The sequence below is a fragment of the Megalops cyprinoides genome, chromosome 17 (genome assembly GCF_013368585.1).
Source record: "Megalops cyprinoides isolate fMegCyp1 chromosome 17, fMegCyp1.pri, whole genome shotgun sequence".
In the NCBI taxonomy this organism is placed as follows: Eukaryota; Metazoa; Chordata; class Actinopteri; order Elopiformes; family Megalopidae; genus Megalops; species Megalops cyprinoides.
Genome location: NC_050599.1, coordinates 4,798,189 through 4,825,829, shown reverse-complemented (window position 1 = coordinate 4,825,829; position 27,641 = coordinate 4,798,189). Strand labels below are relative to the sequence as shown.

At 52.8% G+C, this 27,641-nt stretch overlaps 1 protein-coding gene across 3 annotated transcripts in view; it reads right to left on the bottom strand.

Moving 5' to 3' along the window:
• The window catches only part of fynb (FYN proto-oncogene, Src family tyrosine kinase b), a 57,728-nt gene that overhangs the window by 2,146 nt on the left and 27,941 nt on the right, over window positions 1-27,641 (bottom strand). The window contains exons 3-12 of one of the 3 annotated variants that reach the window (XM_036549270.1): window positions 17,122-17,378; window positions 14,981-15,077; window positions 10,385-10,483; window positions 9,332-9,435; window positions 8,684-8,833; window positions 5,762-5,926; window positions 5,137-5,292; window positions 3,334-3,513; window positions 1,832-1,908; window positions 877-1,030 (exon numbers count right to left, since the gene is read on the bottom strand). In XM_036549270.1, coding sequence (XP_036405163.1) covers window positions 877-1,030; window positions 1,832-1,908; window positions 3,334-3,513; window positions 5,137-5,292; window positions 5,762-5,926; window positions 8,684-8,833; window positions 9,332-9,435; window positions 10,385-10,483; window positions 14,981-15,077; window positions 17,122-17,368 — 1,429 coding nt within the window. In that variant the 5' untranslated portion in view covers window positions 17,369-17,378. The remainder of the gene's footprint in view (window positions 1-876; window positions 1,031-1,831; window positions 1,909-3,333; window positions 3,514-5,136; window positions 5,293-5,761; window positions 5,927-8,683; window positions 8,834-9,331; window positions 9,436-10,384; window positions 10,484-14,980; window positions 15,078-17,121; window positions 17,379-27,641) is intronic. The other 2 variants (XM_036549268.1, XM_036549269.1) reach the window with 2 other exon arrangements.

Below are 27,641 nucleotides of genomic sequence, written 5' to 3'. Positions count from 1 at the left end.
GGTGACCTCATGGAGGCACGACTGCAACGCTGGAGGATGCTGGGAAACCGAGGGAAGGAATGAGGACTTGCTCTCTTGGCCAGTGCTTCTCAGCCTTGGTCCGGGTGGATTAGTGGTTTTAGCTCCAGCTGGGCTCAATCATAGCTTAAGACTCACCACACTGTTACTTCACCACTGATCTGGAGTTCACTCTGGACAATTATCTGCTATAAGTCAGATGTGCAAGAAATATGTACCTGGAGGTGTGATTATCTTGCTACATAATACACACACGTACATAGGGTATTTCTCAATTCACTCTCGTTCCATCATACATTTTGAGGGACAAAGTAATTGATCATAAATAACAGCTTGCTCTATTCATTAATCGTTTCGGGGCTTATGAGAATTAATTACTTAAGCTTCATCAATTGAGATCTGTTTCTTACTTAAAGTAGATAACTGTCAGGGGATGTCAAAATTCAGCAGCTCAGCAGAGGCTGAACCAAAACTTTCTAATTCAACTCAGTGGGGAAGAGAGGCAGCTTTCAGAGGCCCACCAGCAGCAGGGCTGGCAGACACTGCCGTGGGCTCTTCCTCTCCGACTGTGAAAGGCTGGATGGCAGGTTTTATGGCAGGTCATTCTCCCAGGGGAAGGGGAGGGGCTCAGTGCTCTCACAGTCTGCAGGAGGAAGGGATCAGTACAGACAGCCAGCACATGACTGCAGTGCTGGGGTCAGAGGTCAAGGAGAGGCAATGACGGTGCAGCTGGAGGGCTTCCTCCAATGACCTCAGCCGGCTGGCACGGGGAAAGGCGACGTGTGGGGAGGGGCCGGGTCAGGGCGGGGACCGTGTGGAGGGAGGGGTGGGGTCAGGGTTTGTGGGGAGCAGGGTCACCTTGCCGTGCCGTGTACTCGTTGTCCTCGATCAGCCTGGCCAGGCCGAAGTCGGCGATCTTGCACACCAGGTTGTCACCCACCAGGATGTTGGCGGATCGCAGGTCCCTGTGGATGTAGTTCATCCTCTCGATGTAGGCCATGCCCGCCGCCACCTGCAAACAGAGAGATGCTTTAGGGGCCCGCAGACAGTACGGCCGCGCCCCCAACACCACGTGGGCTGAGGGTACGGCCGCGCCCCCAACACCGCATGGGCTGAGGGTACGGCCGCGCCCCCAACGCCGCATGGGCTGAGGGTACGGTCACGCCCCCAACGCCACATGGGCTGAGGGTACGGCCGCGCCCCCAACGCCGCATGGGCTGAGGGTACGGCCGCGCCCCCAACACCGCATGGGCTGAGGGTACGGTCACGCCCCCAACGCCACATGGGCTGAGGGTACGGCCGCGCCCCCAACGCCGCATGGGCTGAGGGTACGGCCGCGCCCCCAACACCGCATGGGCTGAGGGTACGGCCGCGCCCCCAACACCGCATGGGCTGAGGGTACGGCCGCGCCCCCAACGCCGCATGGGCTGAGGGTACGGTCGCGCCCCCAACGCCGCATGGGCTGAGGGTACGGTCACGCCCCCAACACCACATGGGCAGAGGGTACGGCCGCGCCCCCAACGCCGCATGGGCTGAGGGTACGGTCACGCCCCCAACACCGCATGGGCAGAGGGTATAGTCGCGCCCCCAACACTGATAAAACACACTCTTGGGTCATCATTTACAAACGCTACAAATGGAGGCAAAGAGCCCAGTAAAGTTACCACACCAGCCTTCAGCCATCAGAAAGCAGTACGACACACACACACACACACACACACACACACACACACACACACACACACACACAGAACTCAGCAGGGTCACAGACAGCAGCAGTCCACTGTCACAGACAGAGGCTCAGACAGCTTACCTGAGCCGCCATGTCAACCAGGTTGGGCAACTTCAGCACTCGACCCTCTCCATCCTTCAGGAAATCCAGCAAGCTTCCTGAAGAGAGAAGGCACCAAGCTTTAACACATATATATTTAACACTGACCCTCCCAGCAAACCTGTGATTATCTCAACGTTTCTCTTGAACGCGAGATCTCATCTGCAACATGGACGCTGGGATCTCTGCCTGTGGATGACACACATCGCACATAGACACGCCTCGCTCTCTCTCTGTACGTGGGCATTAACAGTTAAAGAGCAGCGCTCTGAAATGACAGCTTCCTGGAAGACCTCCGCAGATGTGAAATAAGGGCCTCATTAGCGCCTTTCCGAGTGCGATGCGGAGAGACAGGAACAGAGCAACAGAAATCCCCCCCCCCCCCCCACCCCCCCGGGCCAATCACAGGGAGGACAAAGAGCAGCAGCTTTCCCTGAAAGAGGACGAGTCACAGGGGCCAGAACCGCAGTGATCAGGGGGATGTTCAGATTTGACTTTTTATGCCGTTTTACGACGGGGGTCATAAACTTTATGGCTTCGCCTCTGGACCGGCTGAAGTCATGGGGAACTTGCGTATCTGATCACACAGACATAAATTTAAATCCATAATGAACTGAACACAGAATCCTTTTTTGTCATAACTATAATATTTATGGCTTTTTTTTCCTGGTACAGAAATGTGGTGAAAACTTGTGAAAATAGTGTCTAGCACAATATTAATTTCAGAGAAGTCACTTAATATACTGTAAATACACTCTTAATACTTACAGTACTAAGTACAGTTTTTAATAAACTTCATTCAAAACCTTAATTCAAAATAAACTGTGGGGGATTCAATGTCATCTTTTGCCCAAGAACTATTTTTAAGCATCAGTAAGCACCATGGTGTGAGGTCATCTTTTTAAGGGCTTTTACAGACCCACCTGTCAGACGTGAGACTAATTAGCTCTGTGCTTCAGTACCACACATGCAAACGAAATCAGGACTGATGAGCACTTTTCTGAAAACTTTTCCGAATTTCTGAGTTTGTGTGGCCCAGTGGTGTAACACACTGCATTAAAACCGCAAGCTTCATGGAGACGAAGGTTCGAGCCCCGCGTTACGTCATTCAAGGTGGCAGTGCAGCATAGTGGTTAAGGAGCCGGACATGTAATCGAAAGGTTGCCGGTTCAACTCCCCCACTAGGGCACTGCTGCTGTATCTTTGGGAAAGGTACTTAACCCACAATTGTACTTAACCCACAATTTATACAGCTAATATCCAGCTGTATAAAATGATAACGCTGTAATAAAAAAAAAACTAACTGATGTAAATCACTCTGAATAAGAGCGTCTGCTAAATGCCAATAATGTAATGTGTGGGGAGAACTGAAACGCTTGGCCATACTGGTTCCTCTCTCAGCAGGGTGACGGTAGAGAAGCTAAAGCTGTGTGTGTGTGTGTGTGTGGTGCTGGAGCTTAGCGCAGCCGGCCGTGACCCCTGACCTTTGCCCATGTACTCGGTGACGATGTAGATGGGCTCCTCGGACACCACGGCATACAGCTGCACCAGCTTGTCGTGCCGGAGCTTCTTCATGATCTGCGCCTCCTCCAGGAAGGACTCGGGCGACATGGTGCCCGGCTTCAGCGTCTTCACCGCCACCTTGGTGGTGCCGTTCCACGTCCCTGCCAACCACGAGTGGGCGGGCGTTAGTGCGATGCACGCACACACACACACACACACACACACACACACACACAGACACACACACCTACACACATACACACACACATAGACACACACCCCTACACACATACACCACCACCCAGTGCAAGATTCCATTCCCTTGATTGCTTCTTCATACCATTCTGAATCTGAGTAAGTTAAATGATTCCGATTCTGAATGTGAATCTGAACAAACAAGTGATTCCGATTCTGAATGTGAGTCTGAACAAACAAGTGATTCCGATTCTGAATGTGAGTCTGAACAAACAAGTGATTCCGATTCTGAATCGGAATGAATCTCACACACTTCCTGCAGGATAAACAAAAACCACTGGGCCAAATTATTTTCATCATAACAATTGTGATTGTTCAAGCAGGGAGCGAATCTTGCATGGGAAAACTTGATAGGAGAGTAATGGAGTTTGCTTGCCTTTATTTTGCATGCAACAGAACCGTCCTAAAGGACATGCGTGCGCGGCTTTATCTCCAATTTTACAATCAGTACAGAGACCAGATGAAGAACTGACGTGATTAGTAACTGCACAATACCCCGACGTCAGAGAGGATAATCCATCGAAGGATGATAACTAAAAGCAATAGGCACAATAATTCCTTCATCTGAAACCATGCCAGCTGTAGCAACAGGGGCCACAGACGTACCTTCAGAGCATGGCGAACAAGTCAGGAACAAAGTGTGCAAATTAAGCCTGCAAGCTAACGTTTCCTAACGGTTATTAAAGCTAAAAAAATAACCCCAACAATGGCCCCATGCAACATCAAATGTCAGATGCTACCTAAAGGCAAGCACGCCCCTGTTGGTGACACTCACACGACTCCCAGATCTCACGTACACACTTCCAGTGCTGGATTCAGGAGTGTGTTAACACAATCTACTGAGTCTGTGTGACAGGGAGTACCACTGTGTCATCTGCCAATGGGGGGGGGGGATTTCAGGAGGCACATGGAGGCTCAGAGGTAATGGAAACTCTGGCCACAGCCATGATCTAAGGCAGTGGGCATTCCAACAGAGAATAACTCCTCTTCTCCACATGACACATGTGATTGTGTAGTAGCACAAAAATGATCAAATCAGGCCACGACAGCACTGATATTAGAGAGAGGACAGGAAACAGGACAGACTGAACTGCTGTGTGTTTCAATCATATATTATTCTGGTATGAAAAATAGAGAAGAATTAAAAGGAAGAATTTGGAAAGTTTGGAAGATGTCAGGGTGTCCTGGAAAAAGTCGATAACCCACAAATTCACACACACACATGCGTACATGCGTGCACGTGTACTGCCTTAACCCCATTCAGACATCGTGAGACCATCTTTATTATCTTTAATCTTTAATCTTTATCTATTATCTTTAGTGTCTGTTCTACAACGGAGTGGAACTGAAAACGCAAACTCCTACAGTGCACAAATAACCAGACAAGTAACTCCTTTTCCTTCCAAAAAAAAAAAAAAACCCCCAAAAAATCGACATTCTTGTCTCATTGTGGGTTGCTGAGATTTTCCAGGACGCCCCCTAAACGATAAATAAAAATAAAAATAAACGGAATGTTTTTTTGCCCTTACCATACCACACCTCGGCAAAACATCCCGCACCCAGCTTTAGTTCCAACTCAAGCGAGTCTCTGGCGACCTCCCATGCATCGTGAGCCAGGCCGACAGTTTCGGGTGAGTTGTTCACACACACTCCCGTTAAATTAAAGCACAAACCATCCGCACTCTCTACAGGAAGGGGAGGCAAGGCACAAAGGGTTAACTACTAGGGAAAGGAACATGCAGAGAGGGACACGGAGGCCGGCTTCGGCGCTGAAGGGGCGCGGTTTCCACGCCAGTCATCCAATAGCCTTTCTCCCCACTTCTTTCTGGCCTGTCAGGATATCCCACTCATCACTGGGATAGCCAATGAATTAATGCATTTTATTGATGGGATAATGCATTTTATCAGTGCAGTGGCCAATGAAATTAATTCATTTTATCACTGGAACAGCCAATGAAATTCATGCATTTCAAGACATTAAATCTTGGACATTCCCAATCTTATTCCTCACAATGCAGGGGGTGTTTGACTTCCAGGCTGTGGGGGCACTCTGGCACTGAGACGACTAATCGTGGTCACATGACCCGGCCCGTTCAGAGCCAGGCCTCCATGCTGCCTCGGAGAGCTACGTTACTGTGGCAGGTCTTCCCGTACCCATCCAGACCTCCCCAAACTGCCCGTTCCCCAGACGCTTGATGAGCTGCAGCGACTCCCGCGGAATCTCCCACACGTCTTTGGTTTTGACGGACAGGTCGGCCAGGCGGGGCATCCCCTTGTGGCAGGGCACCACCAAGCGACAGCACAGGCCGGCAGCCCTCTCTGCATACGGGCACAGGAAGCAGACACGCACAGGGTGAGGCAGAGAGAGAGAGAGAGAGAGAGAGAAAGAGAGAGAGGGAGAGAGAGAGAGAGAGAGAGAGAGAGAGAGAGAGAGAAAGAGAGAGAGAGAGAGAGAGAGAGAGAAAGAGAGAGAGAGAGAGAGAAAGAGAGAGAGAGAGAGAGACAGAGAGAGGGAAAGGAAGTACAGAGAGAGAGGCAGGGAAAGAGTGAGAGGAAGAGAGAAGGACGGAGAGAAAGAGGGAGGGAGATACAGAGAGGGAGAGAGAGAATGAGAGACAGAGGGAAGAAGTATAGAGAGAGAAAGGCAGACGGAGCAAGGAAGACAAGGAGACAGATGCAGAGAGAGAGAGAAAGAAAAAGAATGAAGAAGAGTGAAGAGAATGCAGTGAGGCAGAGAGAAGGAGAAAAGGAGGAAGGAAGAAGAGAGAAAGAAAACAAGAAGGAAAGAGAAAGAAAACAAAATAGACTGCACTGCGCCCAGCAAAGCACCTACAGCAAGCCCTGGTTACAGCTGCAGCAGGAGCAGGTAAAGACAGCCTACTACCACCCTCCCTCCCTGAACCTGGTCCTGTGGCTTCATTTCTGAAGCCCCCCAAAAGCACCTCGAAACCACCCTGAAATTCCACTTAAATGCACCAGGACACAGGATCTCCCGTATGTGTGTGTGTGGGGAGGGGGGTGGTGGTGGTTAATCCATATTGCTCAGCTGAAGTTGCACTGAAAATTCATAAGGGGCAACACACTAAACTGTGCCAGTTTATTAAAACAAGCCTGTGCAACTACCACGAGGACTCAGAAGTAAAAAAACGTTTCGATTCATAAATTTCCCTGCAAACATTTATGACTCACATCTCAGCGATGACGATATTGACTGCAGTCTGGAGGCAAAAGCCTCTCACACTGATGAGGAACATCTCTTTATGATCCACTGTGAATTGTAGCTGATTGTGCGGGGGGGGTGGAGCTCCGTGTGACCGGGCAGGAGCTGTTTGCTCAGGGCAGTAAATCGGGGATAAAGGCGGGCCCTCCCCCGACCCCATTTACACCTCTGCAATTAGAGCCCATCTGTGCTGGGGGCGCGGGCGGCGGAGAGGGGGCCCGCGCTGCACAGCACGTCCCCTCCTCGGTCATAAAAGCGGTCAATACGCTGAGCGGGGAGAGGCACCGGTGCGGCCGAGGGCAAACCCAGCTGCCGCTGGCATGGCCGTTATCACTGCCGGCTCTGCTGAGAAACGGCACAGGACATGCCACATCGACCCGCCCCACCCCTCTCTCTCTCTCTCTCTCTCTCTCTGTCTCTCTCTTTCTCCCTCTCTCTCTGTGTCTGTCTCTCCCTCTCCCCCCCCCCCCCCTCTCTCTCTCTCTCTCTCTCTCTCTCTGTCTCCCCCTTTTCCCCCCTCAACCCCCCCAATCTCTCTCCTCCCTCTCTCTCTGTCTGTCTCTCCCTCTCTCTCTCGCTCTCTCTCTCTCTCCCCCTTTTCCCCCCTCAACCTCTCTCCTTCTCTCTCTCTCCTTCTCTCTCTCGCTCTCTCTCGTTCTGCATCTCTTTCTCTCTCGTTCTGCATCTCTCTCTCTCTCTCCCTCTCTCTCTGGGGTCAGAAAAGCAGCAGGACATTTGGGGCCAGTGGAAATGCTCCGTTTACGGTATGACGGCGAAGATGACGTTTCCAGGGTGACGTGGAGAGCTTCGCACACGTTACAAAGCGAATGCTGCACACAGCTTTGGCAGAAGCGAAAAAGATACAGCGCACGATAAGCGGCATCACACAGCGCAGAGCGCAGAAAAGGGACAAAGTCTTGTGAGAAAACCCAGCCGGATCCATAGCGAAGGGCGTTAAACACCCCTAAAGGCAGGGCTGAGCGTCGTGTCCATGGAGGCCGATAAAGGAGTGAGATAACGCGCCACACTACGTACAGCAGAAATCCATAGCCTTCATTTCCAATGCATTAAACCATCAATATGTCGATGTGCTAACTGGGGCGTGGGCTGAAAGATATCACGCCATTCACACTGAGCCAGAGCGAGGGCTCTGGGATCTTCCTTTAAACACACGGGTGGAAATGGAGTCTGTTCACACACAGGACAGAGATGGTCCAGGGACCCACCACCCCCTCATAAGCTCCTGGCCTACAAAACTGGGACCCTTCAAACTGGGACAGTTACAGAGGAACAGGGTTAGCAAAGTCTAAAAACCATCCTCTGCGCTGAGGGACACACGTTCTGAACTTCACAGCCTCTTTTGCACCTCCTGTTTCACACCAAATCATATCATGCTGTGTCTCACGGGTATGGCTCCCAGGCTGCTGGTGTTAAAGCCGCTCTCTGCCTCTGCGTCTGACATGTCCGGAGACTCTACGGCAGTCTACAGCACAGACAGTCATTACAGTGCGCTTTTGGATCAGCACATGAAGGAAATTAAGACCAAAGAACGAAAATTCTGCCCTTGTCGGCTTCTAAAAATGGATTAAAATGTGAGCAATAAATAAAACAGCACATACATAATACGGCATTATTAAAATAACATTATAAAATAAATAAAAAAACAGTAATAATAAACAACACTAATTTAAAACCGTATTTTCCTGGCTTGTTAAAGCTTCACATGACAATGTTGAACCTGTTCAACAAGTTACAGTAACATTTGAGCAAACTTTTTTTAAATTAATGACGTCACTGCAACTGCTTGTCAGAAATTCGAATGATGTCTGGTTATGTAACGTTCTGACTGTCCTTACCGGAGTAATGCTGGACCAGCTGCTGCAGAGTGTCGAACTGGGCCCGGGTGGTGATGTAATACCCCCCGCTGTCCAGCTTGCGGATCTTATAATGCTTGACGTGGTCTCCTTTGACATCGTCCCAGTCTCGTATGGACAGGGAGAAGGCACCTAAAACAGAGCGGAGGCTTTAAAGGATAAAATCCAGGAAGACACCTGCTGACCTACACTGCAATGCCCCGCAATTCCCATTAAACTAACGGTACGCATTAAGTGCTCACTGACGCATTAAATGATGTCTGGTGAATGAATGTTAATTTCAAAGCACATTTTGGGGAATTGTGGGACGGTCGTTTCCACCAATCCCGAAATTCAAAAGCCCACACTTTGGAATGGGTCAGCTGCAAATGAGACACTTGAATGTGAGCACCATATGAGCATGCTTGAAAAGTTGAAGCACATCCACACGCGCACACACACGTGCTTTGACTGCGTTTCTAGGAACGCTCAGTCCAAAAGCACACCTAATGACGTGTCTCAAAAGAATGAATTTCAATGCTGCATGCAGACACAGAGTTTGGTGACACTGCGAGCTGGGTCTCTTCTCGGAAACGGGCTGTCGCCCGCGGCGACGACACCGCTGTCACTCGGGCGCGTCGCCGTGGTTACCTTTGGTGGTTTCGCTCTCCCGGATGAGGAAGGTGCCGCGGGGGTTGCCGTTGGACAGGAGCTGCCTCTCTGCATCCTTCCGGCCGAGTTTACCGAAGTACCAGCTGTGGGGCGCGGAGACAAGGGGGGGTAGCACTCTAATTAGGGCCTGTTTACTCAGCCAAACACCAGAGATGTGCCGAGACCGACCAGTGGTGGCGGAGAAGAGAGAGAGAGAGAGGGAGGGAGGGAGAGACAGAGAGAGGGAGAGACCCCCCTCCCAGCATGCAATGGGGCTGCGCCGGCTCATAAACGTTTTTAGACAGAGACAGAGAGCCACAAGGCTCGCTAAATTTTACAGAGCTGCACCACATAAAATACGCTAAATTACTATTTGTCTTTGGGCTCAGGCTAGAAACGAAAAACAACAGTGGCGTAATAATTGCCAGCGAAAATCTCCAGAGATTTGAAGTGTCTTTCTGAAACGCCCAGAGTCCCTTTGTTCCCAAACTGGATCTGCCCCCCCCCCTCCCCAAACCTCAGTTAATTTCAGCCTGCTATATTGTGTGCATAATAAGACTGCATCTTTCAGCGCAGCAATAAAATCATCACATCATTATTCATGTCAGGGACTCGGGGGGGGGGGGTGGGGGCAGAGCTGGGAGAACGATATCTCTCGGTGACTTGTGACTGCACCAGTGGGGGGTGTAATGTGAGCATGCGGAGAGAACCCAGCACACATTCTCTCCTGGTGACATTTTCAATATTAAACATGTTGCATTTAACCCAATTTCATAGTTAGTGTGTCTAATAAAAGTGGCATTAGCCGGCGCGGACCTCGGAAGGGACGCGCCACTCCGGAGACGTAAATCACTCTGTAATTTCATTCATTTTCACAGCCATCCCATCCCATTAACTCCGCACAGTGAACGCGTGGAAATATTTATGCTGTTCCTGGCTCCTGCTGTTGCCCCCCCCCACGTTGGGGGGACGGAGACACGCGTGGGGGGGGGGACGCAGACGGCCAGCGTGGTTTTGTTTGGCGGCGAGGGGGAGACGGGACTCGGGACTCACTCCTCAGCCTGGATGGAGTCCACCGGAGCCACGTAGTTACTGGGGATGTAGCCGGAGCCGCCGGTGGTGAGGGAGCGAGCTTCCCACCAGTCTCCTTCACTGGGAGAGAGAGGGAGAGAGAGAGAGAGGGAGAGGGAGAGAGAGAGAGGGGGAGAGAGAGGGAGAGGGAGAGAGAGAGAGAGGGAGAGAGGGGGAGAGCGAGAGAGAGAGAGGGAGAGAGAGAGAGGGAGAGAGAGGGAGAGGAAGAGAGAGAGAGAGAGAGAGGGAGAGAGGGAGAGGGAGGGGGAGAGAGAGAGAGGGAGAGGGAGAGAGAGAGAGGGAGAGAGAGAGGGAGAGGAAGAGAGAGAGAGAGGGAGAGAGGGAGAGGGAGAGAGAGAGGGAGAGGGAGAGGGAGAGAGGGAGAGGGAGGGAGAGAGAGAGGGAGAGAGGGAGGGAGAGAGGGAGAGAGAAGGAGAGGGAGAGGGAGAGAAGGGGAGGGGGAAGGAGAGAGAGGGAGGGAAGGAGAGGGGGAGAGGGAGAGGAAGAGAGGGGGGGGGTGGGAGGGGGTGAGAGGGGGAGAAGGAGAGAGGGGGGTGGGAGGGAGGGAGAGGGAGAGAGGGAGAGAGGGAGGGGGAGAGAGAGGGAGAGGGAGGGAGAGAGAGAGAGGGAGAGAGAAGGAAAGGGAGAGGGAGAGAGGGGGAGGGGGAAGGAGAGAGAGGGAGGGAAGGAGAGGGGGGTGGGAGGGAGGGAGAGGGGGAGAGGGAGAGAGGGGGGTGGGAGGGAGGGAGAGGGGGAGAAGGAGAGAGGGAGGGAGGAAAAGAGACAGACAGAAAGGAGGGAGATTGAAAGAGAGGCGAAGACCCCAGGAGAGATGAAGAAGAAAGGAGGAATCAGAGGGAATGATGGGGAAAAACAATGAGAAATGGAGAGAGAGAGAGAGAGAGAGAGAGAGAGAGAGAGAGAAAGCAAAGGAGAAATGCAAAAAAAGAATGAAGAGAGGAAGGGTGAGAGATGATGAAGCAGGGAGAGAGAGAGAAAATGCAGAGCATCAGTACGTGCAATTTCAGCAAATATGGCAAAGCTCTTTAACGCGCTGATTGAAGAAGAAGTCTGCTCGTTCAGATGAACACACCGAGCCGGAGAGGCAGGGGGAGCCGCGAGAGCTGGGAGTCCGCATGCTCGCTCATGCATTATGGAGCTCCTCGCATATACAGTACATACAGCGGGATTCAATTATTTATTTCACACCTGAATATTGAATGTAAGACATACTGCACGCTGGGGGAAGACTGGGGAAGCGTCACTCTGCAGCAGGGAGAGGATCCCCTGATATCCCAGGACAGAGGTGCGAAAGCAGTGCTGATCAATCCATTACCGCCCGGCCTAAACTCTCCCCGTGTCCCTTCCCCTCTCCCTCCCCCCCCTCCCCCATTCTTCACACCACATGCCTTCCTCCTCCTCCCACTCACTCTCTCCCTCTCCTCCTCCTCCTCCTCCCCGCTCTCCTCTCCTTTCCGCTCTTTCTCTCCCTCTCTTTGCTCTCTCTCCCTCTCTCTTTATCCTGCTGCTTCCCCTCATGTCCGCTCTCTCTCTCACACTCCATCCTCATCCTACTGTGCTCTCCTCTCTGCTCTTTCTCTCACTCTCTCTGCTCTCTCTCTCCCTCTCTCTGCTCTCTCTCCCTCTTTCTCTCACTCTCTCTGCTCTCTCTCTCCCTCTGCTCTCTCTACCCCCTCTCACTCTCCCTCTGTCTCTCCCTCTGTCTCCTCTCTCTCTCTCTCTCTCTCTCACTCTCCCTCTTTCTCTCCCTCTCTCTGCTCTCTCTCTCTCTGCTCTTTCTCCCTCTTTCTCTCACTCTCTGCTCTCTCCCCTTTCTCTCCCTCACTTGTTCCTCTCACATTTACACACACACACACACACACACGCGTGCACACACACACACTTCCTTCAGGTTGAGTGGTGTTTGTTATCTGTTCCACATATGGCTCAGCTTCCATGTAGTCTCTATCTCGCTCTCTCTCTCCCTCCCTCCTGTGTGGTTCCTCTCTCTCTCTCTCTCTCATGGTATCCTCTGGATGCACTGCCCTTGCAGACTGAATGGCAGGCAGCTCGAATGAGGGGAGGGGGGTATGCACACGCACCCCGAGCCCCCCTGAGGCGCTCTACACTGCCTGTCCTGCACAAAGCGCAACCCCGCCTCATTTACCAGCGAGTCTGAGCTCCCTGGGGACGGGGGGGGCAGGGGGGACGAGGCGGGGGCGAAACCCTCAAACATATCTGCTCTTATGAGGAGGCGAGAGGCATCCAGAAATGGCCTTTCAACGGCGCCGCAGAGAGAGCAGCATCTGGAGACCACATCAGAGAGAGAAGCAGCCTTTTATTTCTTTTTTTTCCCCTCCTAAAGAGAGAGAGAGGATTCCTCTGGAGGAGAGTCAGAGGTGAGAGGAGGGCCCGAGGAGAGTCAGAGGAGGGCCCGAGGAGGTGACACCCCAGCCTGCTGCTCGCCTCGATCGCAGGAAGGACCTTCTGAGCCTCTCAGGGCCCTATTTACAGGCTTCCTGCCCGAAACGCACCCCTCAAACGGTCCCCGCTTCGCAGGGACGACGAAAACAGCAACATCAAACGCTGCGGCGCGAGTGTCCACCCCCACGGCCAGCCCCCTCCCTAGCGGAGACGCCATTAACTGCGTAATTAAGAACAGAGCCTCCGTCAACATAACCGACAGCCCAGACAGAGGCCCCCAGGCAACAAACACCGCAACCGCGGCGGAGTCAAAGAGCCCTCTTTAAACAGCACACATCGCGGCGCCGGGCTGCACTTCCTCAAGACGACTAAAGAAGTCCCCCAAAATCGGCAAAAATACAATTACAACAGATTCCATAAAGAATACAACATATCTATAAAGAAGTCTATCTGCAGAGCAGCGATGCTTTCCTGCAGCTTTCTGCTCTTTCCTCCGTGGCCCTGTGTTAACAGAGCGTCTCGCTCAGTACCCACTAAACCTCTGGCTGAATAGCGATAGCCTTTTAGTCTCCCTCCAGGAGATCATTCATAACTGCATAAAATGAAAGATCTATCCAACATGGCCGAGAGGCCTTCTGCTGCAGGGTTCCCTGCTGCCAGTGCTCTGTGCCGCTGTCCCCCACAGGGCACCCCACTTCCCGTCACGTGACCACGGGCCCGGGCATCTGCGACGAGGCGCTGGCCAGCCGGTGATTGGCAGGCAGGGGGAGTGATGCTGAGGAGAGAGCAGGAGCGTGCGGCGGCAGTGCCGCTTTCCTCCAGCAGGGGGAGCCTGGCTGCAGTGCCGCTTTCCTCCAGCAGGGGGAGCCTGGCTGCAGTGTCGCATGATGGAGGAGAGCAGAGGCTGCTCTGTCTCACCCCGGTGGAGGTGGAGGAGGAGGAGGAGGAGGAGGAGGAGGAGGGCTCTCGTGATCTCTCTCCATCTTCAGCCCAGGCAGACAGACGAAGCTGGAAGGAGGAGGACTTCCACCTGCCTGTTCAGCTTCCTGCCCACAGCGTTCTGCAGGGCTATGGGGCTGGAGCTGGCAGAGGAGGGCTCCAGGCCGCAGGCTCCGGGCTCCAGGCTGCAGCTGAGAGCCAAGGGGCCTGGGTACAGGGCAGGAGGTTTATAACCCGCCCGCCTCTGCTCCAACAAACGCCTCATCCCCCCAGCATGCAGTGCGGGAACATTCTGGGATGGAACACTGACAGCGCTGCTCTTCCATTCAGAGAAACAACACAGCAGGTGGAGAGGAAAGTGCAGAGGCAGGAGGCTCTCCTATTTCAGCCCAATTCTCCTGCCTATGGGCGCTCCGTCTGAAGGTGCTTTCTGAGGGGAGTGCTCCGGAGTGATCTGCAGGCCCTCAGTCGTCCGCAGACTCTTAATTTAGAGCAGAGGTTGGCGGGGCCGGCTGACAGAGGGCAACAGAACCCGAGACGGTGGCAGGTACAGGAAATGCTGCCGCGGCACTTCCTGTCACAGAGTAAGGCGGAGGTCTCATCAGAGCCGATAACACAGAACTGTACAGAACAGCACTGTATGTGAGAGAGGGAGAGGGGGAGAGAGAGAGAGAGAGAGAGAGAGAGAGGGAGAGACGCAGAGAGAGACTACATGGAAGCTAAACCATATGTGGGACAGATAACCATCACCACACAAACACCACTCAACATGAAGGAATTCACCCAGCACACAGCCTCAACGACAGCTAGGTTCACAGGCTGTGAGAAGAGCAGAGAGCACTAGCCCTATTGGAGATCTGACTGAACTGAGTGCCAATCCTATTGCACCTCTGGGGAAAACAACCAATCCTACAGCGCCACCGGGGAAAAGAATCAATCGTACTACACCACAGGTAGAAGAGTACCAGTGTTAGAGGAGCAGTGCATACTACTAAAAACAAACTGTCCATCTGTCACAATACCACAACACACAGAAATCCAAAACACTGGACTGCTGACAAACTGCTATATGAATTTGCTCATTTTTATTGCATTCTATAATGTTTGGTGGCGCGCTGATATGTCACAAAACAGCAGCAGGATCATCAGGAAACCGTGGCCTGTATGATGCTGGTTTCCTGCCGAGTGCCAGGCCCCTGGCGCAATCACACTCACGTGCTGTTGAGGATCTGGAACTTCTCTCCTTTCCTGAAGCTGAGGTCATCCTCCGTCCGGGCCTCGTAATCGTAGAGCGCCACGAAGAGCGTCACTCCTGCGGGGGCCAGGGGACAGGGACGGGGGAAAGAGCAGCCGTCAGCACCCACACGATTAGGCCCAAATCAGCCTTCCAGTCAGATTACTCCCTGCATGCACTGACAGTTCACTCTGAGCTCTCTCTCTCTCCCGGAAGGGAAAAAAAAAAATAGAAATAAAAGTAGCTGGTAGTTTTGTGGAGAGCCAATGACTGTTGAGATTTTATGCAAGACGCTGCACTTTCCTGACCGCAGCCTGAACTGCTGAAATGGAAGCTTAGCACGAGGCGTCTTTCACCAGAACATGCAGACATATCACTCCCGCTGGCTTCAGTTCATCCGGCTGGGAAAAAATAACAACGCACGTGCCACTGTTTTTTTTATTCTTTCCAAAAAAAGAAAAAGGAAAAAGAAAAACATGGAAGGCCAAACAGTCCTTGAGGAAGTGTATCCAGGTTCACTGATTGGGGGGCTGCTGATGGAGGTGCTGAGGTGGCTCCCCCTGTCATCCCCCCCCCCCCCCAAAAAAAAAAAAACAGAAAAGAAAACAAAAAAAACCTCCTGGCCTCCTACACAGGGTTCATACAACAGCATGCACAGCTGGGGGGGCCTCTGACTCGGGGGCCCGACGCTTCCCTCTCTCACCCCCCCCCCAGAGAGAAAGGTAGAGATATGGAGAGAGGAGAGGGAAAGGGAAAGGGAGAGGGAGAGGGAGAGGGAGAGAGACAGAGAGAAAGGGAGAAAGGGAGAGGGAGAGAGACAGAGAAAGGGAGAGATAGGGAGAGGGAGAGAGACAGAGAGACAGGGAGAAAGGGAGAGATAGGGAGAGGGAGAGGGAGAGAGACAGAGAGAAAGGGAGAGGGAGAGAGGTAGAGACACAAAGCGTGACAGGGAACAGCGTTTCCTCCTGGGCTGAAAGCAGCTCATCTCTGTCTCAGTGTGGAAATTCAGTCTATGCTCTGAGCGCAGAAACTCATTACTCCTCTCTGAGGCTCCTCCAACATGGCGTCAAACTGTTGAGTTGGCTGGGCTGGTACTGTCAGGCTCGGCTCAGGGGAACCAAGGAGTTCTCACCCCACACTCTACAGAATCCCACAAAGGTCCAGTTCGTTTAAACAGTGTCGCTCAACAATCTGATAAGCACACATATCTGAATTTTAAAATGTGTTTTTTTTTGCTTGTGGGCAACTAATTGCTACTGCATTTTTCATTTTCTACTGCGGGTCAGTGGTGGGATGAAAACGGCGGTTTCTCAAGATGACCCCGGTGACCTCTGATGTCATAACGCTGCTCGGCAACCACACAGAGAGGGACGCGGGCACACGTCCTCTCTGCACTGAAGACTTCAGTCCTGACAGCGTTCCTGGCTCTTCCGCTCTGCCGGACAAACCCGCAACTGCACACTGGACCGGGGCCCAGAGCCACACCGGGAGCCAGACAGATGATTCAGAGGGATGAGGACGGGACAGCTGTACTGAATGTTCCACCCAGCGTCCCACGGCAGCGCGGGTCTGGATGTTTTTTGGGGCAGAACTCATCCCCGTGTTCAGCGGGAGTCGTGCGGAATGATAACACAGCTCCGCGCGTCAGCGCTGTAAAGCTGGCGGAGACGCCGACCTTGGCCGCGGGCCCTGAGAGCATGACAGGCCCCGCTGCCGGGGTCGCAGAGGTCAGAGGTCAGAGGTCAGAAAGGTCAGCTGGGCTAAGACCTGCTTAAACAGATGCCAGAAAGTGTTGGTTTTATTCGTCCTGGCCATGGACGTTCTTACTAGCAAGAACCATCCATGGCCACCGTCAGAGATCGACTTTTGGCTAGGGAACGATCCTTTCTCTGCTTGCGTGCGATCAGCCCCTTATCGATAGAAAGCGACAGATGCTCAGCACCGTCAGTGACAGACAGCGAATCGGGCCGCTTACTCTTCGGTGACTGCATCGGAGCTGAATCGGGCGAAGAAAGAGACGGGGGTAAAAAGGCCGGACGCATCAACAGACCGGCTCACTCCATGCGCTTGAGCTCTTGTCACCGCGCACGCGGGGAAGACAGAAGAAAGAGGCCACCCTTACCCGTCCCGCCGCGGGATCGCAGCGTCCCGGTGTGGGAGGAGGAGTTGACCCCCCCGAACACGGTCATGCCCTGGCCGCCGGGGGCGTGGAAGTTGTTGAAGTTGGGGATGGCGGTGACTCCGAAGCTGGGGTAGTGCTGCGGCGTGGGCTCGGCCCCATAGTGGTACCCCGCGCTCTGAGAGACGCTTGTGTCCCTGTCGTCTGTCAGTTTGGTGGCCTCCTTATCCTTGCATTGCACACAGCCCATTATCTAAATTCTGCAGGGAGAGACGGAGAGAACGAGAGAAAGAAAGAGTGAGGTGGGGAGAAGACCGTAGAACAAATCACAGATTACACTGTCACAGAGACAGTTTTTTGTTATTTTCCACTTTCAACACACTGAACATGTTAAAAGCAGAGGGTTGATCTCTCTTCGCAAGTGATTTTATTAGCTTATCTTTGTGGTGTCACACTGATGATATTTTGTCACTGACATTTAATCTGATAAGTCTGTGCTCGTATTGTGCGTTAATATTAAACAGAATATTAGATCATCGTTTGGAGCAGGCTGCTAATTCCATGCAGATGACAGCAGATCTTCTCCACGAGAGGAGAACGAAGGCAATTATCTTAATAGGAAAAGACCAAACCGAAAGCCAGCACAGGTCACTGGTACGAGTGAGTGAGTGAGTGAGTGTGTGTGTGTGTGTGTACGTGTGTGTAAGTGTGTGAGTGTGTGTGTGAGCAAGAGAGTGTGAGTGAGTGTGAGTGTGAGTGTGTGAGTGACTGTGTGCGTTTCTGCTTCCACAGTCCTTTGCTCTCTGAAATAACACAGGACTATGGGCCTGCAGTGTGTGGTTGACTGTGGATGACTCACTCACTCAGTGTTTCTGAATTATGAACAGAGGTTAAAAAAACGGAACGTTTTCCCACACTGTGACCTCACAGAAGGCTGCTGACTCAATAAGAGGATCAAAGACTCCCGTACTCACTCATCGATTATTCCATGATCACACCCCGCTACCCCCCACCCCCGCAGCATTGTCCCTCCTGCATGCAGTGGCCACGTGTCGGCACCACCGGGGGGCTTTTAAAACGGGGACCGCCCCGTTCCCATTGGACGATGGATCTGAGGCTTATCACCGTCACCGCGCTCTCTCTCGGACGCGGTCGCTTTTTCTGTGCCCCCTCGGCACCCACCCGGTTCGCGTCACGGTTTCAGCGCGTTAATGTGACATCATTAACCTTAAGCAGCATTGATATTCGGTACGCAGTGACGTCACCTTCACTGTGCCTGTTTAACAGAGAGCTCGTCTCGTTCGGGGGTAAATGGGGGCTCTCTGAGCGGTAAAGCTGTCAGCGTGAGCATCTGCAGTCATTAGCCACAGCCTGACGTGCTGTGCAGTGTTAGTGTTTCTGAGCATTGGGAAAATAATAAAATCTAACTGCCATTACGCGGAACAAACAACAAATGAGAAATGACAAGCAGGGCCGACTGCAGCGTGCCAGCAGAGATCAGCAGACCGTAAATCCTCCGGTTCCAGGGAGGACCGGGCTGGAATCACGGGTGTCACATTGTGAATATGTCACTGGCAGCTCTTTTCTCCCTCGTTCACACTCTCCCAGCTCCGCTCTGAGGGAGGCCGGAAGCGCTAACACTGAGGGCGCACGCGGGGAGGGGGAATCCGGCCCCGGACGAGCTGCCCTCCTCCCTGCCTGCCGGGAAAAACAGCACGGAACAGGAAGAGCCCGCTTCTCTGATCGTCAGCGGAGCGGCCCCCGACGGACCGGCACACAATGGCCACCCGCGTGGGCCGAGCCTGCCCTCTGACATCACCCCCCGACCCCACCCCCGCACCCCCGCACCCCCGCACCCGCGGACCCACAGACCCAAGGAGAGCAACAACAGACACTCAAAACACAAATAAGCATTGGCTGATATCCGCATGCAAATGTGCTCTGACAGCCAAACGCTGCGCTCCAAGGCAGCTGGTTTAGGGGCGACCCGCCGGAGCACACGGAGGCCGGGCAGACCAACGCTCTACGCTCTACTGCCGTCCCATCTCACTGGCCTAGGCAGCGGAGTGGAGCACTGCCATTACACATTACATTGCTTTATTATTGTCATTGAGCAGATGCTCTTATCCAGAGTGGCTTACACAGTTGACAGTTTTCACGTTATTCATTTTTATCCATTTACACAGCTGGATATTTACTGAAGCAACTGTGTGTTAAGTACTTTGCCCAAGGGTACGGCAGCAGTGCCACAGTGGGGGATCGAACCAGCAACCTTTTGGTTACCAACCCCTCTCCCTCCCGCTACACCACGCTACCGCTTCAGACACAGACTGAGAACGCGAGAGGCTGCAGAGCCCTGGAACTCGCGCGCCCACCGCGTGCGCTTGCTGTGATGGAGAGGGCTCTGATTCACCCCTCCAGCATGCCTCTGGGTGACGTGGCACCTTCTCCAAACACAATTTTAGGGGAGGGGGGGGGGGGGGGTTGGGTGGAACAAACCTGTTTGTGTTTGTCATTTGAGTTGTGCCTGCTGATTGGAGAGCCCCCCCCCCCCCCCACCCCCCGGGTGTGCACGGGGCTCTTTGTTGGCTGTGTGGGTGGGAGTGTGGAGCTGGCGGAAAGCTTGAGCGGAGAACGGGGCCTCTGGCTGGTGAGCTGATGCCCGCAAACTGCAGTCGAAAAAACGCCCCTCTGTCTCGCGAAACGACACAGAATGCCACCGAATGCAGGGCAAACCGCTCTGGGGACGGGCTGCCCACGCTGCAATGCGTTACCAGTGCTCCGCTGCGGAAGCTGGCGTGAATTAAGTCAGGGGTCAGAGGTCAGGAAATGGCAGCGGGGCAGGATCAGAGCAAGGTTAATGGTATTTGTAATACGCTCCAGACTTACAGCCAGAATCCCGGGGAATCCTGACTTGAACTGCGGCTAAAATACTTCAGCTGGCATAATCTCCTCTCCGAAACACAGCTTGCGACTTGTAACAAGTGCCAGAGAAGGGCTTTGGAGGGGAAGCATTATTGATCTGAAAAAGCACATCTTTTCCTGGGCGCCCTGAGAGGTTTGAATGTGCGCTTCGCGGTGGACGTGGGAGCGATCTCGGTCTGCGAGCGGCCAGCGAGTGCTGCAGACTGCCTCAGCGCTAAGCCCCCGTCTGGAGGGGGAGCGAAGGGGGGATCGCAGCGTCCTGGCCAGGGGAACAGCAGCTGGCACAGGTACGCTCTGCATCACACCCCCCAGGGGCTAGCGCACGACCCTGTCAGACAGACAGAAGGGGTGGCATTCCTTAATTCTTCCCTTTAAGCTGTTCACATGCAAGGCCTGTCATCTCTTTATCCACCTCTCCTTTCAGAACAAATTATTCCCTGCTTTTCATTTCATTACAGTACATTACTGTCATTTAACAGACGCTCTTCTCCAGAGCAACCTACTTACACGTATGCCACAATTTCACCCATTTACACAGCCAAATATTTACTCAGACAGCTGCGGGTTAAGTGCCTTGCCCAACGGTACAACGGGAGTGCCTCAGCAGGGAATCAAACTGGCAACTTTCGCTCCTTTACTGCTACACTACACTGCGACCCAGAAACGGAAAGTGCAACCGCGAGTAGCGCGAGGATTCCGCCCGCAGCGGAACGTTCCGGCACCAGAGCGCTGACGGTCACGCTCCTTCCTGTGACCACGGCGTACTTCCACAGAGCCGCAAACCCACGTGTTTCCCAGTGGATTTCGGCGGAGCCGGCGGTCAGGCGGTCCGTGAACGGGCCCCGCAGGGAGAGGAGGCGGCCTCTCGGACACAGAGAGCACCTGTCACACCAGGACAAAGCTGGGCAGGGTGGCACGGATAAAGAGCTTCTTTTTTTATTGCAACTCTGGGGAATTTAAATGTTTCAATGATTCAAAGTCGGCAGAGGAAGACATTTAAAACCATTACCATGACTAGCTATTATGACTAATGACACTGAGCGTATTTTTATCTTGAGAATCATTAGCAATCTGATAGCATTAGATACAAGGGAGTTTCCAGTCCTCTGTGACACATTTCTGAGAGATTAAACAATGGAGAGGAACTGCTGAATGCGTCTCACAGCCGACGGTGATAACGCGCCGAAAAAACGCGCAGCTTGGCAAAATGACTTGTCACCTCAAAGCATTGCACTGCGACCATTTACTGAGACAAAGCCGGGGGGAGGGGGGGGGGGGGGGCGAACCAACTCCCCCAACGGTGGAACACGCACACGTGCAGACTGGGCTAGATTCTTCATGGGACGGGGGCTCAGAGCTGAAGGTATGCCACCATGCTGGGCCCAGCCGTTATGAATGGGGGAAAAACATCTTGAGCACATCTATATTTCATGGTGAGGTCGCGGGGTTGGCGCTCATTAGCGGGAGCTGTGTGGCCCTCAGGGCCCGGGGGGCCTCTTCCCCTCCCTCCCAGGGAGGCCCTCTCAGAGCGGGCCAGGACAGCGTCTGCATCAGGGAGAGAGAGACGGGTAAGATGGCCGCCGGTTCTGCCTGGGGGCCGAGCGCTCAGGGCGGGGGACAGATGCTGAGCGCAGCACCCCGCCTCTCTTCCGGGTTCCGACTACAGGTGAGGCAGACGGGACGACCAGATGTTCCCTTCGGGGAGGGGGTGGTCCCTGTGGGAGCTGTCCTGCCCGGAAGTGCTGTGCAACACGGAAGATTCTCTTCTCCAGGTGGGGGGGGGGGGGGGGGGGGGGGGGGGGGGGGGGGGGGGGGGAGAAAGAGGGAGAGAAAGGGAGGGAGAGAGAGAGAGAGAAAGAGAGGGGGAGAGAGAGAGAGAGAGCGTGTGAGAGAGGGAGAGGGAGAGAGAGAGAGGCAGAGGGAGAAGGAGAAGGAGAGGGGGAGGGAGAAGAGATGAGAGAGTGAAAGAGAGAGGGAGGGATACTGACAGAGAGAGGAGAGATGGAGGAGAAGGAGAGTAAAGATGGAGAGTAATAAGAGACACAGCAGGAGGAAAAAGCAGGATGGTGAAAGAAGCAGAGTCAGTATATGAAGAAGAGGGCGAATGAGGCAGATGAGTTTGGGGGGGGGGTGCCACGCCTGTCTGTGATCACGCTCAGCAGAATGAAAAGAGCTGATGTGCGTCAGCCTGAATCGGAGCGGGATAACGATCAGCTCCTGCACTGCATGCTGGGAGTCTGTCCTGGGAGACTCAGTCACATGGTCACAGGCTGCTCTGTGCCGCTGTAACAGAGAGCCTTACAATGCCCAAACCCCACGCCTGCCTGCCTCTGCCGAAAACAAACCGGGCAGGGAAAACCACCACAATACAAGAGGAGAGAAAGCAGTTAGAGCAGTATCCAGCTCCCTGGGAGCTCTATATCTGTCTGCCGGTATCAAAGGTGTGTGTGTGTGTATGTGTGTGTGTGACTGTGTGTGACTGCGTGTGTGTCTGTGTCTGTGTAGAGGGGGCTTTGTCTATCCTTGTGTGCGTGTATGCACTACTGGGGGAATCACTATTACAGCTGTAAGGCAAACCTGGGATTTAACAAAATAACAGGGGCAACATTCTGACGGATAGGTGTACAATTAGCTCCGTTTAGATCTGACACACCGATATGCATTCTGAAATCTGAGAGCTCAGCTTATCCGTTCCCCGTCACACCCCCCACTCCCCCCACCTCCCCCTCCTCCTAAATGGCCTGGTTTAATTTTATTCATTACAGGCCCGGAGGTTGCGGGAGTCAGCGGTTCTTCCGGAATGACCTGCTCCGGCCGCCTCTCTCTCAGAGGAGCGCCTGTGCTGCCAGAGCTGGCCCGGCGCCGCGGGGTCGCGGGGGTCGCCCGGCACAATGCCCCAAAACCTCCCCACCGCCGCGCCGGCCCAAAGGCAAGGAGGGTTCGCCCCTCCCCCTCCCCTCGCCCCCACAAACAGAGCGCCCACCCCGTGCTTTCAGAGGGACATCCCTCGCCAAAAAGAGAAGCTAAAAAAAACAACCCAAAACAAAAATCAAAACAAGAAAAAAAAAAGCATAAAAGGAAACATGCGGTGCTTCCTCTCCTTTTGAGAGTCAGCGTGAAGCGGTGGATTAGTTTCAATCTCTGTCGGAAGCCGGGAGACGAGAGGAACACAGCAGCGGCCGGGGGGGAAAAATGAGGAAGAAATGTGGTATTGTACCCCATTCAAATCTCATAATAACGCTGCCTCAGATCTCAAGCCATGAGCTGGATGCTTAGGGTTCAAATCTCATAATAATGTGCTCTTCGTTTGAGAACCATGAGCTGGATTCTTAGGGTCCAAATCTCATAATAATGCGCTCTCAGATCATGTGCCCTAAGCTGGATGCTTGGGGTTCATTACCGCAGCACGACACAGAGCCGATGGACAATCTGTGGGAGAGTCCAAACGGCTTCCTTCGTTAACCGTCGCTCTGACAGAGACCTGCAGTCATCTGAAAGGGCGGCCTGAGAAGGCCACGCCCCTTCTCCTGGCTCTGTATCTGCTCTCAATTAGCATGCTCGTGGGTCTGTGTGAGATGCGTTCCCACGAGGAGGGTGCGTGGAGGAGGCTGGGGGCTCTTTAATTAAAAATCAGGCAGGGACCGTCCCGTTCGGTGTAACGAATCCTCTCGCCCCCTCTCACGCTCCTCCCCGCGGACAGGGGGAGAGGCCCTCGGTACAGGATCACTGTCACCCACACCTCTCCTCCCACGCTGAGCGCTCAGCGTCTATCTGCCGCTACCTGCTGCTCATTCCTGCTCAAGGCTCAGGCTACTGCTCCTCCTGGCAGCCAGGAAGAGCTGGGTGCTGTCCAGACACTAACAGCCCTCTCTATTTCCATCAGACCACTTAGTGTTTCTGTGCTGCTGTTCACTCCTCTCTCCTGCTCATGGCCCTTCAGGTCAGGCCTGGGTGCGGCCACAGCACTGATAGCGCTCTCTGTTTCCCTGGGTGTGCTGCGAGCCCTGGAAAGGCTCCCGCTGAAAACGTGCTCCGTGACATGGCTCCGGCAGGCCGGACACGGCGCGCGGCGCGGGGTGACCTCTGTGACCTTGGCAGGAAGGGCTCTCCTCTCGCTCCGCGCAGGGAGGCAGGGCCTGCCGCGGCACCAATATGTCACAGGAGCTCAACGTCAACGACCGCGGCGTTCGCCTGTCCCAGAGAGAGAGTGCGCAGTCGAAGAGCGGAGGAGGACTGATAAAGCAGATGTGTGGGGGGGTGAGAGAGTGTGGGTGTGTGTATGTGGGGTGAGAGTGTGTGTGTATGTGTGTGCATATGTGTATGTGTGTATGTGTGTGTGTGCTTGTCAACCTTCACAACTTTGCCTTCACAGCTCCTGAGTACTGCTGATCTATCTATACACTCCACACCTGGTGCTGTGCTATATATGTGAAAATATTCAATTACTCCACTGATATCAACCTACCTGCACACACACACACACACACACACACAGACACTCGCTCACACACTCACACACTCTCTCCCTCTCACACACACACACACACACACGCACGCACGCACACACAAATACACACACACACACACGCACACACACACACACACGCGCACACACACACGCGCACACACACACGCGCACACACACACGCACACACACACACGCACACACACACACGCACACACACACACGCACACACACCCCCACAAATATACACATCCAATCTGGGACAAACATTTGTGTCAGTCAGAAAAGAGATGACTGCACAGAGACGGCAGGTTTCAAAAAGGCACCGCTCCACCCACGCTTCAGGATAAAGAAGGCCACAGCGGCACACCCCTCAGTCCTGAGCAAAACCGAAAACGTGTGACCTTGCATTCACCAAACAGCAGTGACCGGGGCCTGACCTCTCAACCCGAGCGCTCAAACCCCCTCCGGACAGCACACAGGTCAGACACCACACAAATCAACACTGCTCCACGCATTTAAATATTTATTACACTGGGGGCCACAATGAACTCCCATCTGCCCAAAAACGCGTTTAAATTCAAGCCCCGGGTCACAGAAAATACTGCTGTCACAATGCACAGAAAATTACAGCGATTAATGATTTAACGCCCTCCCTTCAACCATCTTATCTATAATTGGGTACGGCCATTCACCATCACTGGTTCATTCAGACCCCGGCACACAGTGGACCGTGCATAATCTAATATCGATATAATTCCAAATCAGAATTTCGGGGAACGGCTCGGACTCCATTTGCCTTCCTTAAATAAAAATCTCTGAGAAAATCCGACAAAACTGACTGTGAGCATCTGCCTCATTAGGGAAGGAGAAGGAGCGGGGGGGTGAATTAGCTATGGGAAACGTGTCTGAATGACCAACGAAGGACACTGCAACATTGGCACACTGGCACACAGCTCTCTGTGTTAATGAAACCAGGCAGGGAAAGACTCTACATAACACCCTCCAAAACACCCATCTACCTGGAAGGTACTAAAAGAATGAACAGAGCACTGTTATAACTTAAGTAAATCCATGTCTGACTTTAAAGAGGCCAGGCCTTACAGTAAACAGGCTACTCCATATATTGTATAGTATGAGTCTGGTAAATGACAGTTATGTAATGCATTATATTACACTGCATGTACATAATGTAATATAATGCATTACAGTACTGTCATTTACCAGACTCTCTTACCCAGAGCGACTTACATAGGTTAAATTTTTTCTTGTTATCCATTTATACAGCTGGGTATTTAGTTTACCAAGGTAACTGTGTGTTAAGTACCTTGCCCAAGGATACAATGGCAGTGCCCCAGTGGGGAAGTGAACCAGCAACCTTTCAGTTACGAGCCCTGCTTCTTGGCACTATGCTACACTGCCGCTATACAACAGTTTACTCCATATGTTACAGTAACCGTGGCTGGAGTACTGCTCAGTATATGGGCCCATAAGCCCCGTAATGCAGGCAACTGCAGCCTGGTGCATGTGCACTCTCATTGTGATGTCATAATGAACTGCCTGTCAGTCATTCCACTCCGTTACCACGGAGCTCTGTGTCCCCAACACGCCCCGCCCGTTAGCGCGTTCTGCATCAGGCCTGTGGGATGCAGGGTGACAGGCCGCCGTGTCCCTGAGTGAGCGCTCTCTATCAAACCCGAGGGACTGCAGAGAGGGTCGAATGCGCCGGTCACAGGAAACGGCGCAGGGATGTGCGCCATTGTTTCTGCGTGCCGCCGGAATTTCTCCACTTCCTTTCTCTACACCAAGGTAAGACAAAGAGGGCGGGGCCTCGAGGTCGAGCTAAACATGGACGAGGAAACATGGGGTAGAGGGACAGAGACACACACGCACACACACACACACTCACACACACAAATGCGCACGCACGCACACACACACACAGATATACATAGATACAAGCATAGACAGACACACACACACACAGACAGACACACACACACACACACACACACATACACACACACACACAGACACACACACACACAGACACACACAGATACTACACTTAGACATATGCTTACACAAACAAACACGCACGCAGAATGACTCTCAACCCTATAATGAGCTATTCTGGATTGGAGTCTCCACTTCTGTGCATTCAGTTCTTACAGGAAAGGAATCTGAGCTGAACTTTGAATCTCAGCATCTGAATCTGAACCCTGAAGAAACACATTCTCAATAAAAGGCCAAAAATAATTCCTCACACTTCATTCAGTCAGCAAGTGTATGATGGTGAAAAAGATATGGTGAAAAAAATGACCATGAGAGAAAGAGAGAGAGAGAGAGAGAGAGAGAGAAACCAGTGATGACTATCTGTTGAAATGACAGGCAGGGCAAGTACTAGACTGAAAGACAGACAGATGGATGGATGGTGTCTGGAGGGCTGGAGGGAGGGGGTTTGTGAGAGTGGAGGTGGTACTCTGGCTGACTGGCTGCCGGCTGTACTTCTGTGACAGGACTTCAGCAGTAGGCTGCCCAGTTCTGAAAATCAGTAATCTCGTTCCGGTAGTCACGCAATGGCTATCATCGCAGGAAAACATGCGTGAAGGAGCTCGTTTCTGACTCCAGCTTTACGCTCATGGACATGGAAATACTCCAGAAAAAGGCAAATGGGTTAATCTTACTGGCACTGGCTTATCTGTGAAAGATACTGGTGACCAGCCAGAAGAAATCTGCCAGCACAGATGAACCTCCTGTTCATTTCCCACTGGGATGTGATGTGAATGGGTTTAACACAACACACAGAAACCTGTGGCGAGCATTTTTTTTAAGGACACATTAAGCTGAAAAGGATATAGAGTGAGGGGATATTAACTAGGTTAATCTGCATTAACATGGTTTTTTTCCCAAATCCTCCCCATGTCACAACTTATTATTTCTTTTTATAGCTCAAGTAACAGTACCATATATTATTACTGGCCGGCAAAGTGGCATAGGGGTAAGGAGAGGGGCTCATAGCTGAAAAGCTGCTGGTTCCATTCCCCGCTAGGGGCGCTGCTGCTGTATTTAAGGTACTTAAGGTACAAGGTACATAACCCAGAATTGCCTCAGTAAATATGTAGCTGTATAA